Source organism: Garra rufa, chromosome 17 (genome assembly GCF_049309525.1).
Source record: "Garra rufa chromosome 17, GarRuf1.0, whole genome shotgun sequence".
Taxonomy (NCBI): Eukaryota; Metazoa; Chordata; class Actinopteri; order Cypriniformes; family Cyprinidae; genus Garra; species Garra rufa.
In genome coordinates this window covers 11,307,772-11,327,539 of record NC_133377.1, presented here as the reverse complement: position 1 = coordinate 11,327,539, position 19,768 = coordinate 11,307,772, and the positions used below count along the sequence as shown (strand labels likewise).

Genomic DNA, 19,768 nt, shown 5'->3' with positions numbered 1-19,768 from the left:
TTGCTGACATTCCTCTCGCTGAGAGGCACAGAGATACACAATTACAGTAGTGCTTCCTTTCCTGCAGGAGAGTTGGAGCGCAGGCTGTCCCCTCGACTCTCGGAATATATGCCGCCGCTTAGCCGCATATCACATGCAGTAGATGGAGCAAAGTAGGTAAGCACCCACTGGTCGTGAGGTCCCTCAGAGGTGCCCAGACCGCACCTCATACCCTCTTGAGACCCCCCCGTCGCCCTTCAGGGCCGCGGGGCGCTCCCTTTGAGCAACTGGCCTCAGTCGAGCTAGAATTCCTGTCATTAAGACAGCGCTCCTGACTGCCCTGGCTTCCATCAAGAGGGTAGGAGACCTACAACCTTTATCTGTCAGCGAAGCGTGTCTAGAAATCGGGCCCGGCGACTGTCACGTTACAACCTGAGACCCCGGCCCGGTCATTGTGCCCAAGGTTCCCCACCACGCCTTTCCGCGATCGAGTGGTGAACCGGCAAGCTCTGCCTTGGAGGAGGCAGACCCGGCCTTGCGATGTTGTGTCTATAAATATGTGAAAATGAAATCACTCGGCACTTCAGGCGCACCGAGCAGCTTATCTGCTTCGGGGTTCAGCAGAAAGGGAATGCTGTCCCCAAACTGAGGTTGGCTCATTGGGTGGTAGATGCCATCTCCCTGTTATACTCAGGGACAGCCATGATCCTTGGCTCATGGCACCTCACTAGCAGATATCTGAGAGCTGCGGGCTGGGCGACACCGAATACCTTCGCCAGGTTCTACAACCTTTGCGTAGAGGCCGTTTCTCCCGTTTCCTAACATAAGGACTTACAGGTGAGCGGCTGGTGTCGGCTTGCTGCGCCATTCCCACGTGGATCCGTGCGCTATTTCCCAGAATGTTCCCTCCGGCGAACCCTGGGTCCTCCTGCCCTGAAGGAAACGTCTAGGTTACGAAGGTAACCCTCGTTCCCTGAAGGAGGGAACGGAGACGTTACATTCCCCTGCCACGCCCCTGGCGTCGCGCTGACGCCGGCTTGATCGACTCTTCAGCGAAAACCTGTTTGAGTGGTGCCGCCATCTTATATACCCGTATGTACGGGGGAGTGGCCGGCGCACACGTCCACTCGCCAATTTTCAATTGGCCTTTTGTTAATAAGGCTCAGAGATGATCGGCGAGATCCCAATGTAACGTCTCCGTTCCCTCCTTCAGGGAACGAGGGTTACCTTCGTAACCTAGACGTTTCCTTTTTACATTTTTTTTTAAATGTGACATGAGCATGTTTTCACTCTCAACCATCTTTAACTCCCCTCCCTTAAATCCTGTGTTATCAAGTTCTGAGTTTCTTACTGTAATGTCTTAAGATTACAGTCAGGATCCTTCAGTCCAGTAGAGAGCAGCTTCACTCCTAAATCTTGCAGTTTATTGTCACTCATGTTCAGATCTGTCAGACTTGAGGAGTTTGAGCTGAGAACTGAGGCCAGAGCTGAACAGCTTTCTGCTGTGAGATTACAGCCATTCATACTGGGAATGATAAAATAAGTAAGTATTAGTCTCAAATAAATGTAAACAGGATAGGTAACTGAAACATCCATGTCTATATCATATAAAATTAATTAAACTTTAATTTGAACCTGTATGCACAATAATGACAAATGTTTTTGAAATAAATAAGCTTGTTGAACTACTAAATGAAAAAAAAAATGCATTAACAGTGTTTGTGTAGGGTCTGCCCACTGGTTCAATAACAGAAGCCAATGGCATGGCAGTAGGGTTCCTGTATGTTACTGTCTTTCCTTTTTGGGCAATGAAAAAAGATTACTGGCACAGGTAATCAAGGTAATAAGTCCAATTTGAATAATACTGATCAATCAATTATAAAACATTAAATACTACAGAAGTTAGGGAATTTAGAAATATTAGCTGATAAGGAGAGCTACACATAGTGTTTGTGAGGGAGATCTCTTTTCCTTTTGCACTACTTTTTTCATCACCTGCTTGCACAATCTGCTGGTAATGTTGACTAAGAACAGATGGAGATTATGCATTGGTACTCGATTATTCCTGCAGATGCTATATTAAACATCCAGTTGAATATAAATCACTAAATTGTATGATTTAAAAAAGGAAAAAGAAATGGAAGCAAAAGAAGACAGACCCACTGTTAATGCTAAGTTTTTTTCCCAAATACATTGGTAATTATTTTAATTCCATAAGCCTGTATGTTTAAATCATGTATTTGTATTTTTGTGAAGTAAACAATTTTTCCCCCTAGTGACTTAACACACAAAAGCATGTTCAGATTCTTCTGCTAAAAACATTCCAAGCCATGCCAAACTTTTTTAAAAGTTTAAAGATGCATTTAGTAATTTGTTTTATACACTAGATCTTTTTTGTGCAATGGTGTGTGTGTGTGTGTGTGTGTGTGTGTGTGTGTGTGTGTGTGTGTGTGTGTGTGTGTGTGTGTGTGTGTGTGTAAAAGTATAGTGAAGTATAGTATACGCTGATATGAAATTCATATGAAATACATTTTATACACTTTATTCACCCCTGGAGCCATGTGGAGTAATTTTTAAGATGAATGGATGCACTTTTTTTTTTTCTTAAAAGTCCACCACTGCCAGTATACAGCTTAAAAGAGACAGGACTTTCTCAGAACTCCAACTGTAGTTGTCATATACCCCCTAGGATGTATACTCACTCTGCTTTTGTAGATGTTTTTATCACTGGCAGCAGCCTCAGAAGGCATTCCTCGGATTTATGATATTTACTCAGTTTAAACTCATCCAGCTTCTCTTCTGAGTTCAGCAGCACAAACACCAGAGCTGACCATTGAGAAGGAGAGAGTGTGACTGTTGAAAGACAACTGGTACCTGTGCTGCTCAGGTATATTTGGACTTCCTGCACTAGAGAGTCATCATTCAGTTCATTCAGACAGTGGAACAGATTGATGGCTTTCTCTGAAGAGGAATTTTCTCTGATCTTCATCTTAATGTACTCAACTACTTCCTGTTTGTTGTGAGGTCTGTTTCTTGTCTTTTTCAGTAGACATTTTAGGAGAGTGTGATTGGACTCCAGGGAGAGACCCAGCAGGAATCTGAGGAAAAGATCAAGGTGACCATTCTCACTCTTCAAGGCCCTGTCCACTTCATTCTTTATTAAATCAGTCAAAGTTGATCTGAACATGTTAGCACGTCCTGTTTGTCTGAAAAAGCAAAGAAACACATATAAAGCCGCAATAAACTCCTGGATGGTCAGATGAACAAAGCTGTACACCTTCTCCAGGTACAGCCCAAACTCCTCTCTAAAGATTTGGGTACAAACTCCTGAATACACTGATGCATCTCTGACATCAATGCCACACTCTCTCAGATCCTCTTCGTAGAAGATCAGGTTCCCCTTTTCCAGCTGTTGAAAAGCCAGATTTCCAAGTGACAGGATACTATTTCTAGCCTGTTTATGATCTATATCACATTTTCCATCATATTTCATGGATTTTAGTTTGGTCTGAAAGATAAGGAAGTGTATGAACATTTGAGTGAGAGTCTTGGGGATCTCTGCACTCTCTGCTTCAGCCATCATTTCCTCTAGAACAGAGGCTGAAATCCAGCAGAAGACTGGGATGTGACACATAATGTACAGGCTTCTTGATGCTTTAATGTGTGCAACGATTTTACTGGCAAGACTCTGATCATTTATCTTCTTCCGAAAATATTCATCCTTTTGAGGATCATTGAACCCTCTTACATCTGTAACCAGGTCAACAAACTCAGGAGGGATCTGATTGGCTGCTGTAGGTCGAGAGGTGATCCAGAGGAGAGCAGAAGGAAGCAGATTTCCCTTGATGAGGTTTGACAGCAACACATCCACAGAGGCTGACTGTGTTACATCAGACAAGCTTGGATTGTTTAGGAAATCAAGAGGAAGGCGACATTCATCCAGACCATCAAAGATAAACAGGACTTTAAAGTCATCAAAATCAGTTGATGTCAGTTCATTCATATGTGTGAAAAAATGACGAAGAATCTCCATCAAACTGAGGTTTCTGTGCTTTATCAAATTCAGTTCTCTGAAAGGAAGTGGAAATATGAAGTGAAGATCCTGATTGGCTTTTTCTTCTGCCCAGTCTAAAATGAATTTCTGCACTGAAACTGTTTTTCCAATCCCAGCAACTCCTTTAGTCAGCACAGTTAGGATGGGTTTACTTTTTCCAGGTGAAGGTCTAAATATGTCATTGCATTTGATTGATGTCCCCTGTCTTTCTGGTCTTCTACATGCTGTCTCAATCTGTCTCACCTCATGTTCATTATTGACCTCTCCACTCCCTCCTTCTGTGATGTACAACTCTGTGTAGATCTCGTGCAGAGATATAGAGCTTCCTTGATTTGATATTCCTTCATTAATTCTCTGAAATTTCTTATTAAGGCTGCATTTGTGTTGTTTCAAATACAAAGGGGCAAGCCCTACGAAGCAGAAAGGTACAAATGGGAATGGAAATATATGATTTATGTCATTGATAAATAATAAATACACAAATGCACATGAAAACTCATAAAAATTAGATATTTAAAGGGGTCATCCGGTGCCACATGCACTTTTACAAGCTGTTTGAACTGAAATGTGTGTTAGGAGCGTGTGTGCACAACCACCCTAGAATGACAAAGATCCACCCAGTAGTTTTCTTTAATTTAGTAAAATAATTTGCCCCTTCTCATATCGAGCCGTTCTCAGATGCCTGTCGTGACCTGATATGGTTACACGTATGTTTTCAAAGCCTCTCACGATCATTATTTCCCCTAATAATACCCTCAACTGTTGTCTAGGCAACACCTCATGTGCGTTGTAATGACACGCCCCACAGAACTGAGGGGCGGGGTGAGCAGAGGTTCATATCATTTAAAGGGCCATGTACTGATATCACTTGCTGAGAACAGAGCCAGGTAAAATGAGTGTTTTTTTACACTACCATTGAGAATTTTTAATCAAAGTATATTACAAACTTTTCATCAGGACCCTAAAGCATCATATTAACTTGTGGAAAATGGGCATCTGATGACTCCTTTAAATGGCACATTATATAATAAATACCTAGTTCTGTCATAAAACTCTAGATGATGCAGGCTGATAGGTCCTTAATATCAATTGCTAGCTATCAAATAATTGACTACATGGCACAAGCTGATTGGTCTCTGTTGCATTTGCAGCCAATATGTTTGGTTTATTGTGTCTTGTAGTCTTGTAGCACAAGTTCATTTCAGTTGAAATTCAAACTCTTAAGATGCATGATATTTTTATTATTCCAAATCAATAAAAATTGCTGCACTGTTTGGATTTATCAGTTCTAAAAGAAGCAAACACTCACATTTTTAAAATCATATTTGATGTTTGATGAACAAGTTGCACATGATGCAAGGAGTGAAATAATTAAGCTGATAAGCAAGTTAGCAATAGAGCATGCCTTTTCCATTAATAACATCTGCAGTAATAACAGCAGCAGCAAGACAACATTGTTGCTTTTAAAGAAACTGCTATCATTGTGCTACTGGGGTCTGAAGTGGTCTGATATGACCTGTACAAGCTTTCGTTTGACTTAATCCTTTATCTGGTCAAAACTTGTAAAACTATTTTAAAACCTTCAGACAACACTTTGTCAAGCCACCATCAGAGTTAGGGTGTTGTATCTTAATATATCTAGTTATTATTTAACTCCTTACCTGTCCCCCGTCTAACTTTTTACCATTTTACAAAGAAATCCTAATCTAATTATGACAAACAATATATCATTGGAAAGGTCTAAGGCTCCTAAATAGATATTTAATTTTTTTTAGTATTACAAATTATTTAGGAAAAGTAATATTTTCACTGTAAAATTTTTCGTTGTGAATTTACAATAAATAATTGGATAAATTTTGCATGACTTTCACAGTAAGGATTACAGCAATTTACTGTAATTTTATATCTGCGATATTACAACGCATTGTTGTAAAAGCACAACTGTATACTGTAACTTCACAGCTTCAATGACAAAGCAACTACTGTCATATTACAGTACATTACTGGGGGAATTACAACCTTTTGCTGTACATCATTACAAGGCCCTGTACTTTTACAGTGTGTACTGTGAAAGTAATGTACAAGTTGACAGTAATTTACTGTGAATTTACAATGTACACTGTGGAGGTCATGCTAAAATTGTCCAGTAACTTACTGTAAAAGTAATGCAGATGAAGCTTCCATTTACTGTGAATTTACAATCATTGTACACACTGTAAAAAATAAATGGTAAAAAAATACGGTCAAATGACTGGCAGCTACGGCTGCCAAACAAAAACCATAATATTACAGTAAAATATCTTAATTGAAATAAAGTGCAAAAACAATAATTTTACAGAAATTTTCATTAAAGGTTTTACAGAAAAACAACTTTATTTTACAGATTTTTTCTTGTTTTAGTTACAATATTTTACTTTAACTTTATGGTTTTTGTTGGGCAGCTGTAGCTGCCACTCGTTTGACCGTTTTTTTTTTTTTTGTGTGTGTGTGTAAAACCCTTATTTGACAGATTATACCTAGATTATTACAATGAAAGCACTAAATGTTCTACAAAGAAACACTGTTATTTTACAAATCATTACAATAAAAAACCTTCAATAAAGCGTCAAAGCATGCTTAAGGTAGAAATTAAGTTTTATTTAAAAGACAAAATACAAAGTCTATACAAATGTCATATAAAATTAACATTTTACATTTCAGCTTTTTTTTAAAGAAATACAGCACAATTACATTTAAAATACTGTGCTGATGAAGAACATGGAACGGTTTCATCAGAATGTTTAATTAAATATATTCAACTTAAGCCAACCTTACTTCTAGAGAAAATATTTCCTGGTAATTTACTCACCCCCATGTAATGTAAAATGTTCATGTCTTTCTTTCTTCAAGTCGAAAAGAAATTAATAAAAGTAGAGGAAAACCTTTCAGAATTTTTCTCCATATAGTGGACTTCAATGAGAGCCAACGGGTTGAAGGTTCAAATTTTTAGTTTCAATACAGTGTTCAAAGGGCTTTACAAGTTCCCAGTGACCCTTATTCCTTGGCTGGGATCATGTAGAGTCCTTTGAAGCTGCATTGAAACTGAAATTTGGACCTTCAACCCGTTGGCTCCCATCGAAATATGGAGAAAAATTCTGGAATGCTTTCCACAAAAACCTTTTCGACGGACAGAAGACAGACAGAAAACGTCTCAGGTTACGTATGTAACCCTGGTTCCCTGAGGGAAACGAGACACTGCGTCCTGAAACGCTATGGGGAACGCCATTGGCGGGCCGCACTCTGAGTCATAGTCCAACGTCCAATGAGAAACGGGAGTGACGTCACAGGCGCAGTGACGTCAGCGACCAGGAAGTATAAAAGCACGTGCGTTTGAAGCTGGCGTCAGCTCATAGGAATGAAGCGAGCGCAGCAGGGATGCGGGAATTATGGTCCGAGACACAGTGTCTCGTTCCCTCAGGGAACCAGGGTTACATACGTAACCTGAGACGTTCCCTTCCGGGAACTCAACACTGCGTCCTGAAACGCTATGGGGAATGAGGTATCAACGCCCCCATAATTTCCGAAGCCCTGCCTAGTGTCTGCTAGGCCAAGGGTGGAAAAGTTGTGTCTGGTGAATCTTGCCAGAGCACAGGAACAAACCTCAGCCTGGGGAACTTGCCAGGACATGAGTGGTAATACATCTCTGTCTGTGGAGCCCACCAGACAAGAGGGAGTGTACCTCGGCCCTCGAGCACACGAGGTCATGTGGTCCTTCGTCTGGTCTCGCAAGACCAAGAAGGAAACAGTGTCTAGAATACTTACCTGATGAGACACTGTAGTAACTCCGCCTGGTGATCTTGCCAGGACGCGAGTGGTAATGCATCTCTGTCTGTGATCCACCACCAGACAAGAGGGATATATGAACCTCGGCCCTCAGGCACTCGAGGAGAATGGGTAGTCCTTTGTCTGCATTACAGCCAGTACAAGAGGGACACAAGGAGTGCCTGGTGAACTTGCCAGGGCACTGGAATTCATCTCTGTCTGTGATCAGCCACCAGACAAGAGGGATAAATGAGCCTTGGCCCTCAGGCACATGAGGAACAATGGTAGTCCTTTGTCTGCGTTAAAGCCAGAACAAGAGGGACACAAGAAGTGCCTGGTGAACTTGCCAGGACACTGGAATACATCTCTGTCTGTGATCAATCACCAGACAAGAGGGATACATGAACCTCGGCCGTCAGGCACACGAGGAGAAGTGGTAGTCCTTTGTCTGCGCTACGGCCAGAACAAGAGGGACACAAGGAGTGCCTGGTGAACTTGCCAGGACACTGGAATTCATCTCTGTCTGTGATCAGCCACCAGACAAGAGGGATAAGTGAACCTCGGCCCTCAGGCACACGAGGAGAAATGGTAGTCCATTGTCTGCGTTACAGCCAGTACAAGAGGGACATAAGGAGTGCCTGGTGATCTTGCCAGGGCACTGGAATACACACCACTTGCCTGGGAAGTGCCAGGCCAAGATGGTGGAGATCCGTCTCCTGTCTGGGGACCTGCCAGACCAGGAGGAGAAATTCTACCTCAGTCAGTTTGACACTGAGGGATGCGCGTTTTGACCTCTGGGCCTAGCTTGCTAGGGCTGAAAGATGACTGAGCCCGGAGTGGCTCTGAGGTCTAGTTCGTAAAATCTAACGAACGTTAGAGGTGAGGACCAACCCGCCGCACTGCAGATGTCCTGGATAGGGACACCTGCCATCAGAGCTTTGGAGGCTGAAACGCCTCGAGTTGAGTGAGCCTTGACTCCCATAGGGGATGGGAGACCAGAGGACTCGTATGCAGTAGAGATGGCATCAACGATCCATTTACTGATAGTAGGCTTGGAAGCCGGGCATCCCCTCTTAGGGGGGCCGTAACAAACCAAGAGTTGCTCTGATTTACGCCACAGGGCAGCTCTGTGGACGTAAGTGTCTAGTGCTCTTACTGGACACATTAAGTTATACTTCCTCTGGTCGTGCTCCACGAATGGAGGAGGATAAAACGCTTGGAGCGTTATTGGCTGTGGTGTTGCTGATGGGACCTTGGGTACGTACCCAGCTCTTGGGTAGAGGAATGCTTTGGCCAACCCTGGGGCAAAGTCAATGTAAGAAGGGGCCACCGAAAGGGCCTGCAGGTCCCCGACTCTCTTGAGAGATGTTAGCGCAAGCAGCAATGCTGTCTTTAAAGTAAGCATCCGATCGGAGGCCTCCTCCAGAGGCTCGAAGGGAGGCTTACACAGCGCCTCCAACACCACAGAAGGACAGGGTCGCTCCCATGTAGGGACTCTCGGTCTTGCACGAGGCCTCAGCCTGAGTGCACCGCGGAGGAAACGTGAGACCAGGGGGTTTTTGCCCACTGAGAGGCCGCCATGAAGGGCGTGGTAAGCCGATATAGCCGCCACGTACACCTTCAAGGTGGAGTGAGCTAACCCAGCGGATAAACGAGTTTGCAGGAACTCCAGCACTGTACCAACCGGGCAGTGGACTGGGTCTAAACGGCGTTCATGACACCATGAAGCAAACAGGTTCCACTTTAGGCCATAAAGTTTCCTCGTAGAGGGAGCTCTGGATTGAAGGATGGTCTCGACAACCTCAGTTGGGAGACCAGCTTCTATGAGTTGTGCCCCCTCAGGGGCCACACCCACAATTTCCACTTCTCTGGGTGGGGGTGGCAGATTGCGCCCCCAGCCTGAGAAAGAAGGTCCCTCCTGACAGGAATCTCCCATGGAGAGCCGTCGAGGAGGGCGATTATATCCGAGAACCATACTCGGGCCGGCCAGTACGGGGCTACTAGCAGCAGCCGTACTCCGTACCGGCGCACTCTTTCCAGAACTCCCGGGAGCAGAGCGATCGGGGGAAAAGCGTACAGACGAAGCCTCGGCCACATCTGGAGGAACTAGAGAGTACCAAAGGGGACATTGCGATGTCTCCTGAGTCGCAAAGAGGTCCACTTGGGCTTGACCAAACACTCTCCAGATTTGCTTCACCACCTCTGGGTGAAGCATCCATTCCCCGGGCCTTGGCCCCTGCCTCGACAGGACGTCTGCTCCCACATTGAGACGTCCAGGAATGTGAACTGCTCTCAATGAGAGAAGCTTCCCTTGAGACCACATGATGATCTGGTACGCCAACTTGTACAAGGGGCGTGAACGCATACCTCCCTGGTGGTTTATGTAATAGACTACCGCAGTGTTGTCTGTGCGGACCAACACGTGACGGTTTCTTAGGTCTGGAAGGAAATGCTTCAGAGCCCGGAACACGGCCAGCATTTCTAGGCAATTTATGTGCCAAGATTGATGATGGTCGTTCCACAGGCCACGGGCCGAGCGGCCACTCATGACCGCTCCCCACCCGGTGAGGGATGCATCTGTCGCTAGCGTGACGCGGCGGCAAGGAGCTCCCAGCACTGGACCTTGAGATAGGAACCAGGGCTTCTTCCACATGACTAAGGCACGTAGGCAGCGCCGCATGACCTTGATCTTGCGGAATGGGTTCCCCCTCGGGGAAAACCCTTTGGTTTTGAGCCACCACTGTAGCGGTCTCATGTACAGCAGTCCAAGAGGTATCACGTTGGATGCAGCTGCCATAAGACCTAACAGTACTTGGAACTGTTTGACAGTGAGTAGCAGGCCTAGCTTGACCGCATTTGCTGCAGTAAGGATCGACTCGATCCGAGCAGGTGACATTCGTGCCTGCATCGTGGTCGAATCCCAGACTACACCTAGATAAGTGGTTCTCTGTAATGGAGCAAGCACACTTTTCTTGGCGTTGAGCCTCAACCCCAGCTTTTTCATGTGAGCAAGAACAACATCTCGATGTTGAGCCGCTAACTGTTATGAACTGGCTAGGATGAGCCAGTCGTCTATGTAGTTGAGTATGCGGATGCCCTGGAGTCGCAGTGGAGCCAGAGCAGCATCCACACACTTTGTGAAAGTTCGGGGTGAGAGCGCTAGGCCGAACGGAAGAACTCTGTATTGGTAAGCTTTGCCCCTGAAAGCGAACCTGAGAAACTTCCGGTGTTGAGGAAGGATGGAGACGTGAAAGTACGCGTCTTTCAGATCTATCGTGACAAACCAGTCCTCGGACCTGATTTGAGACACGACTTGTCTGACAGTCAACATTTTGAACTTCAGTTTTCTGACTGAGAGGTTTAGCTGTCTGAGATCTAGAATGGGCCGCAGCCCCCCATCCTTCTTGGGAACAATGAAGTACCGGCTGTAGAACCCGGATTCTCTGTGTTGAGGAGGGACCACCTCGATGGCCTCCTTCCTCAGGAGAGTATTTACTTCCTGTTCCAGTACCAGAGCCTGCTCGGGGCCTACCAGAGTAGGAAATACCCCGCTGAAAGGTGGTGGCTTGGCGCCGAATTGAATGCAATAGCCTTTCTCTACAGTACGCAGGACCCACGTAGAAATATTTGGCAGTAGCTTCCACACTGCCAGAAATTCTACTAAGGGAACCAGCCTCTCGAGACTGGCTTCTGGATTTATTTGAGGAGCTAACTCGGTGACCTGTAACAGCGAACTGGCAGGATGCACCTGAAGTAAGCGCTCTAGAGACCCCTGTAGGGGTGGCGAACTCTCTGATTCCGCTACGTTTCCGGGCGGAGAGACCAGAGAATGATGTTCGCGGGAGACTGCTGCGCCCTGTAACACCGGCAGGGTTAGCTGACGAATCTCCTGAGGGCCCCGAAGAGAGGTGGTCACCGTACTCCTCAGAGGCGGTGAGGCACCTAACCCTTCGAGAGGGGCTGCCCTCATTGGCCCTGGGCCACGACCATCAGGGCCGTTTAGCCGAGGCCCTCTTAGACTGGAGGACGACCCTCAGGTCCGGCCTCGTCTTAGAGGACCCCGGCTTGGAGTGTTGCTGAGCCCGCCCTCTAGGTCTTGCCGGAGGGGTATGGGTAGCAACACTCCTTTTCTGAGCTTCCCTGTGCAAGGAGCTGGCATGCGGCTGGGGCTGCTCCCGTCCAGCAGCCCCAGAGGAGTAGACGCGGCGAGGAAGATAACGCTGGAACGCCGCCACCTGCTTACGGGCCTCCTGGTGCCTGTTGACAACCGTGTCAACAGAGTCACCAAAGAGGCCGATGGGATGCAGGGGGGCGTCCAGGAGCGTGACCCTGTCCTTCTCTTTCATGTCGGACAGGGTCAACCAGAGATGCCTCTCCACGGCCACCAGGGCTGCCATAGACCGCCCGATGGCACGGGCGATCTCCTTGGTGGCGCGGAGCGCCAGGTCTGCGGTCCTGCGCATCTCTGTGATGCTCACTTCCTCGCCGTCGCTGAGCTCCTTCAGCAGGTCAGCCTGGTATGCCTGTAGCACAGACATAGTGTGGAGACAACCACCAGCCTGACCTGCTGCCGCATATGCCTTGCCCATCAAGCCTGATGTGATTTTTAATGGCCTGGTGGGCAAGGACCGAGCCTTCAAAGACGATGCCAGGCCGGGAGACAGATAGCTCGCTAGTGTCTGCTCGACCTGTGGCATCGTCTTGTAGCCATACTCCTCCATCCCCCCCACATTACCGTAGTAATCAGAGGCGGGGGAGAAAAGACGGGAGGAGTATGGTTTTTCCCATGATCTCGAGATCTCTTTGTGGAGATCGGGGAAAAAAGGAAGGCTCCGTTTAGGAGGTGCTGACTTCGCCCTTCCCTGCGGTTCATGTTCTTGAACGGGTGGCCAGCTGATGTTTAACTTGGCCACCGCGTTAGTCAGCACCTCTACTAGCTCCTCGTACTGGGGTGAACGGGGGGGCGGTTGTGGGGTGTCAACGCTCTCAATGTCAACCTCCTCGGAGGAAGACAGATGAAGCGTTGACTCCTCCTCTTGGAGGGAAGGAACCGCAGTGCGGGCTTCCTCATCCAAGAGGAGGTCAAACGATCCGCTGGGTGAGGAGAGAGATAGGGGATCACCCGTCTCAACTCTCTCCAGCAGATCTAACTGCGAACCCCACGAGTGCAGCTGCCGCTCCGCCTCAGCGGAAGCGGGGCCAGACCAGCGGGGAACGCTGGTGAAAGCCCCCTCCTCAAAGAGGGCTTTCCGGGAACGGAGCAACCGCAGCGGCATTCGCTCGCACTGCGGGCAGCCAACCCCCTCAAGGGCTGACCTAGCGTGCTCCGCTCCCAAGCAGACCACACATAGATCGTGTGTATCCCCACCAACAATGAAACGTTGGCAGGGAGGGACACACTTTCTATGGGGCTGCTCAACCGCCTTTCTTTCTCTTTTAAAAGAGCGTTTTCCCCCTTTTGGCATACTGCTCAAAATAAAGTTGTGCAAACTGGCACGTAAAAACAATAGACATAGAGCGCTCCGCTGAATGACAAAAGCTGACGCCAGCTTCAAACGCACGTGCTTTTATAATTCCTGGTCGCTGACGTCACCGCGCCTGTGACGTCACTCCCGTTTCTCATTGGACGTTGGACTATGACTCAGAGTGCGGCCCGCCAATGGCGTTCCCCATAGCGTTTCAGGACGCAGTGTTGAGTTCCCGGAAGGGAATCTTGGATGACACAGGGTGAGTAAATTATTAGCAGGAAATACTTATATTGGAAATGAACTAGTCCTTTAAAACAGAATAAATACTAAACCAATATATCTACAAGATTGTCAAGATTAATTTAACAATTTTGATGTAAATTTAGATTATCATTGAATTTTTCATAAGCAGTTCTTCAGAGCCCCCAGGAGGAATTGATTAACTAAACATGCATTTCTATATTTTACCCACATTATTTTATATTAATCCACAAAATTCTACTGACTCCCATGGGGTCCATATACAGTGGTGTCATAAATTATTAGAACACTAGTATTTTTAACACCTGAAATAATTTTAATTCAGTTATGCCTATCTTTTGCTGTAGTGTTTCAATGGGCAATATCAGTTTACATTTCTAAACATTAATTTTGCCATTAATTGTAATAATCCAGTGAGATTGTTGTCTAACAACAGCCAGTGCTCCACACAGAAATCTGATCTCATCATTATCCAGTCTGCCTAGAATGACATAAACACACAGAACAAACTGACACATTAAATCTAGAAGAACAGTGGCAACGTCTCCAATATGCTTCAAGAGACCCACCTGCAAAGCTACCTGAAAAACTATCCACATGTGCACCTAGTGCAAAAGCTGCTTTAAACACAAAATGATGGACACACCAAATGTTGACATTTATGATATTTTTGACAACATTCTAACTTTACAGAATTTTTACACAAGTGCCTAAATCGTTTAACAGTACTGCTTTGCAGGTAGGTTTCTTTAAGCATATTGGAGCCACAGTTCTTCTGGATTTAGATGAGATCAGACCTCTGTGTGAAGCATTGTCTGTTTTCATACTCCTTGTGTCACTGATTATTATAATCAATGGCAAAATGAATGCTTGGAAATGTAAACTGATATTTCATACTGACTGATAGCAAATGATAGAAATAACTGAGTTTAGACCATTAGTTTAGCTAGTGAAAATACTAGTGTTCTAATAATTTTGGGCACCACTGTAGCTCTGATAATAAACGTAGTGTGATAAGTAAAACCAAAACATACAACAAAAGGTTCATGACTCTACACCAGAAGTGACAGACACACCAGATAAAGAGCAGTCCTCCTCCAAATGGCCAGTAATCAGCTGAATCAGCTGGGGGTAAAAAAAAAAAAAAAAAAAAAAAGATTATGTCAGAGGACACCTGTATTGTCTGGTTTTAAAACAAATAAAAAAAATGAAGGAAAAATACTGTGAACATTTCTTTAAAAATGAATTAATGTTAGTATTTCTTAATGTTAGATATAAATACTTACTTCCTTTGAAGATCATGTGAAGATGTTCATTCCCAAAACTTCTGGATCATAATGGGGAAACACACAAGCAATCAATTAAATTCATATTAATTAGTTTGATAAAACACTATCTGTTTACTGACAGACTTTGGCTTGCAAAAATGTACTCACCAGCTCCATACCAAATCTGCACAGCTGATCCAAAATCCTGGATTACATATAGTATTATACTCCGAAGAGCCCAAGGATCATGCTTTCAGGTCCTCTCTCTGTCAAATGAGTTCACATAACAGTGTTCTTAGATTACTCATTTAAAAGTTCTGTCACTTTTTTGTGAGTTTGAACTTAAAACTAGCATGGGTGGGCGATATGACCATTATTTCACAGTATATAACGTTTTATTTCAGCAATAGTAATATAACACAATATAGTTATTTTTGATATTTTATTTCATTCAACATAAGATCAAAGTAGCAAATTACAAAGAATATAGCTAATACTAAGGTAAGTTAAGTACATTTAGTGATTTCCTCTTTAGTAGTTTGTTGTTTGATTATAATTAAGACCGACTACTAGTAACGTTAGGCTAAATTATATTGCTGCAACTTTAAGAATAAAATGCACAGATCCAGTACAGTGACATCTAACAGGGTTTCCACCTAAATGTTGTTCTTGACTCGAAACATTAGCAACTGTGTTTAGGTCAAGTACATCTTGAAAAAAACGGTCTGTATTTGACTATTCAAGTGAGGTGCGGCTTTCTTTCACTTAATCGGCAAGACATACATCAAATATTGCCTAGCTGCAGCTAACAGTATTAGCTCATACTAACAAAACACAGTAACACACACTGGTAGGATACGTAATCGTGATTAGCATTTCACTTCGATGCATTGTATCTTGATGTAACTGAACTTTATATAACGTTAATAGTAAAAGGTACTTACCTTTTGCAGTTTGCATGTCCTTTAGCTGCTGGTAAAAGTCCATATTCGCGTTTGTTCTCAATCTTCATTTCACAACCAAAACTCGCTCAAATATAAATGAAACAGTCAGACGTAAAATAATCCATGTGAAAGCCATTACTAGAGGAGCGAAGCAGACTGTAACAGAAGCCGATCAGCATATTCAAATTTAACTGGGAAACGCGCCCTTGCTAGTCATTGGCCAGAATAATTAACGCTCAACGCTCATTGGCTGTCGCCGGTTTCGTCGTAGATTGCGACATGCCGTGTTTCCGGACGGTGATGCGTGTTTTGAATGTGAAACGCGCTCTTTCACGGAGCGGTAATTCGGGATAGCATTTTTAGCATTTAACAATTATGCCCTAAATTATTATCTAAATTATTAGCCTATAGGTGCTACTCACCTTCTCCATTCAGCCCGGAAGAGTAGAGGGACATGACGTCGCCTTCAGTTTAAAACAGTTCGGTTATGTCATGTGACTTCCCAGGGCAAATTTCAATACAATATTTCACTGTAATAATACTTTTTCACTGTGTTGCTGTGATATTACAGACCTTGTTGTGATATAACAGCAGGTTTTAGATTGCAAGATTTTACTGTAAATAAATGCTGTAAAACCCAAGGATACTGTAGTTTTTACAGGTATTCATTGGAATATTACAGGGAAACTTAATTACAACAAGTTACTGTAAAATAAATAAAAAAAAGACAAACTTTGAAGTTGGCTTGAGAACGTCTGACCAGATAGTTTTAAAAAGTTTTTAAAGTTTTTAAAAGTTTTAAAAGTTTGACTGTTTTCAGTCTGAAATAGCTTGAAGTTTAAAGTAGTTTTAAAAGCTTCAAGTTAGATGCTAAGGGTCTCAGAGTGGTTGCTAGGGTGTTTCTATGTGATTGGTAGGGTACTCTGGGTGGTTGCTAAGGTGTTGCTAGGCAGTTGCTAGGGTGTTGCAATGCGGTTACTAGGGTACCCAGGGTGTTAATTTTCATTGATGACTGCAGTGTTATTAGGGGGTGATGAAAGTCATAATTATGATTTCAGGTGGTCTTAAATGTGGGGACTGAAAGACAAGAATTTCGATGAAACTTCAAAAGGCTATCCATTAAATAAATATGAGCGCTGCACGTTTCAAAGTCATTTGCTGCGATGCTTTGTGTACTAACATTCTGACAGCGCCTCCTGCTGGAAGAAAAACACGTAGACTTGTAAATGTGAACTTATGGATCCACAAGATAATGTGTTATAAAAATTTAAACAATTTAAACAAAGGCATTAAAATAGATGTATATGTTATTTAAGTAATATAATACTTGATTGATAATAATTGTTTAAATTAATATAATTGATTTATTCTTTGAAACTTTAATATTAATTTATGCAATTGCAATGCCTTGATTCTAGTAAGATTTAGTACACAGTCATAGCCATAAATGCAATGGTATAATAATTGGCATAATTCTTTCGGTGTCATATTATTTCGGTGGAATATGAAGAATGCACAATAAAGTGCTGTGTATTTTGACAGCAAATCATGAATTCTGATTTCTTCACCTCATTACAATTATGAGTGCCACTGTCACTTCTTTGTGAACAGCAGCATTTTGTGAGACCAATCAAACCTGGGTCAATACTAGTCTGGTCAATGTAAACCAATATACTGCAGTAATTATTCTCTAATTTATTAGGAAATGTGGTTAACACCTAGTCATGCATAAATTTTTGGTCATACCACCCAGCTCTAATTCTAACATGATTAGCAAGTTACTAGCATTATTCTAGCATGATTAACAAGTTACTAGCATGATTTTAACATGATTAGCAGGTTGCTAGCATGATTCTAGCATGATTAGTAAGTTACTAGCATGATTTTAGCATGATTACCAAGTTACTAGCATGATTCTAGCATGCTTAGCAAGTTACTAGCATGATTCTAACATGATTGTAACATTTTTAGCAGGTTTCTAGCATGATTTTAGCATGATTAGCAAGTTACTAGCATGATTCTAGCATGATTTTAGCATGATTAGCAGGTTACTAGCATGATTTTAGCATGATTAGCAGGTTACTAGCATGATTCTAGCATGATTAGCATGATTCTAGCATGATTTTAGCATGATTAGCAGGTTACTAGCATGATTTTAGCATGATTAGCAGGTTACTAGCATGATTCTAGCATGATTAGCATGATTCTAGCATGATTTTAGCATGATTAGCAGGTTACTAGCATGATTCTAGCATGATTAGCATGATTCTAGCATGATTTTAGCATGATTAGCAGGTTACTAGCATGATTTTAGCATGATTAGCAGGTTACTAGCATGATTCTAGCATGATTAGCAGGTTACTAGCATGAGTCTAGCATGATTAGCAGGTTACTAGCATGAGTCTAGTTGTACCTAGACGTGGCGCCTAGAATGTCCGGCGACATTCACTTCAGGAATGTCAAAGTCGTGATCTGATTAGTTGAATTTGATCGGATTTCCGGAACACGCGAGTGTCGTGTTTATTTTCGGTCCGCCGGAAACAAAGTGCAGACTGATTTACTCGGCGTTTTGCTAAAAGGTGCTTATGCAGACGCCGTTGTTGTTATACACTTTTGCGACGTTCGCGAACAAATTACTGACTTACTGCTTGTTCTCCCTCTTCTTCATGACATGTCGGTCAAACGGCCTTATGGGCGGGCCTAATTGGCCAATTAAAGCTGCCATGAATTCCAGACCTTCAGCCGTCAGTCTGAAGGTCTGGCTACGCGAGACTAAATAATAATAACTGTAAGTTTAAATAGAATATCAGTAAGTTGGCTTTCTCAAGCCAACTTAATTATTGTGAAATGCTGGTAATTTCTAACAGTGTAGTTTATGACAAGAGTGCACCTCAAAAATCTCCTTCATAACAGGAGTTCTGGGGGGTATCAGAATATGTAATTTTTATACCAAAACTACATATTTTACAGTCACCATTATGCAGATTGATCATAAACACAGCTAAAAAGCTTCCTATCACAGTGGCCATCCTTCACAAAACTAATATCTACCAGTTTTATCACAGTTAGAATGCAAAATGTTTCAACACAAGCATTTCAGTAAAATGGAATTTATGCAATTTTTCATGCAGATTTGGCAACCCTTCATCCAACACGAGCTGCGTCCAAAGCGTTAAAAATACTCTGCATATTAATAGCGACTCCTTGATGCACGGAAATTATATTCAATATTAGAATGTTTGCAAAAGCGGGTTTACGAAAACAGTCCTGCACAAGGCTTTAATACAAAAACGCACACAATGAATGGTGACTGTAGAAAGCAAAAGCCGAATCCCGGACATGGTGGACCAAAAAGAGGACATGTCCAGGGAAAACACCCTACAAGAATGGCACATTATGTTTTCACAAAGCAAGAGACTCATAGCTCTTACTTGTCTGTAGTGTGTTAGCAAGGTCTGTCTGGTTCATCTCCTTCAGGACATTCAGTGTGATCTTCAGAAGCCCTTCTCTGACTTTTCTCTGACCTTCATCCTCCTCTTCTCTCTCAGACCGTGATGGGTAATCTAGGCTCAGGACTTCTTTAAACATCTTCAGCTCTTTCTTCATCAGAGAGATGATTTTGTTCTTGAGATTCTAAAATTAGTAAAATTAGTAAATATTCAAACAATGACCATTCGTTTAGCAACTGATGGATGAATGTACAACTGGCAGGACTACATTCATTCATTCATTCACAATGAGAGATAATTTAGGTATAGACCTCTTAAAAGTACAAAAACTTTGTACTTTTTTCGATTTTCAGAAAACTTAATTCTGTATGATTTATAAGCTATTTTCTTTATGGAAACCAAAAATGTCTCTACAAGGTCAAAAATGACTGACATTACTTGTGGGGGGATTTGGTCCCCATAATACAGAGAATACCAGGCAGATAGACACACACACACACACACACACACACACACACACACACACACACACACACACACACAC

General features: G+C 43.3%; 1 protein-coding gene across 1 annotated transcript in view; it reads right to left on the bottom strand.

Annotated features, from left to right (window-relative positions):
- The window catches only part of LOC141289474 (NLR family CARD domain-containing protein 3-like), a 30,165-nt gene extending 10,784 nt beyond the window's left edge, over positions 1 to 19,381 (bottom strand). Inside the window, exons 1-3 of the mRNA XM_073821576.1 lie at positions 19,207 to 19,381; positions 2,682 to 4,443; positions 1,331 to 1,504 (exon numbers count right to left, since the gene is read on the bottom strand). Of these exons, the coding sequence (XP_073677677.1) occupies positions 1,331 to 1,504; positions 2,682 to 4,443; positions 19,207 to 19,381 (2,111 nt within the window). The remainder of the gene's footprint in view (positions 1 to 1,330; positions 1,505 to 2,681; positions 4,444 to 19,206) is intronic.
- Between the last annotated feature and the right edge of the window lie 387 nt (positions 19,382 to 19,768).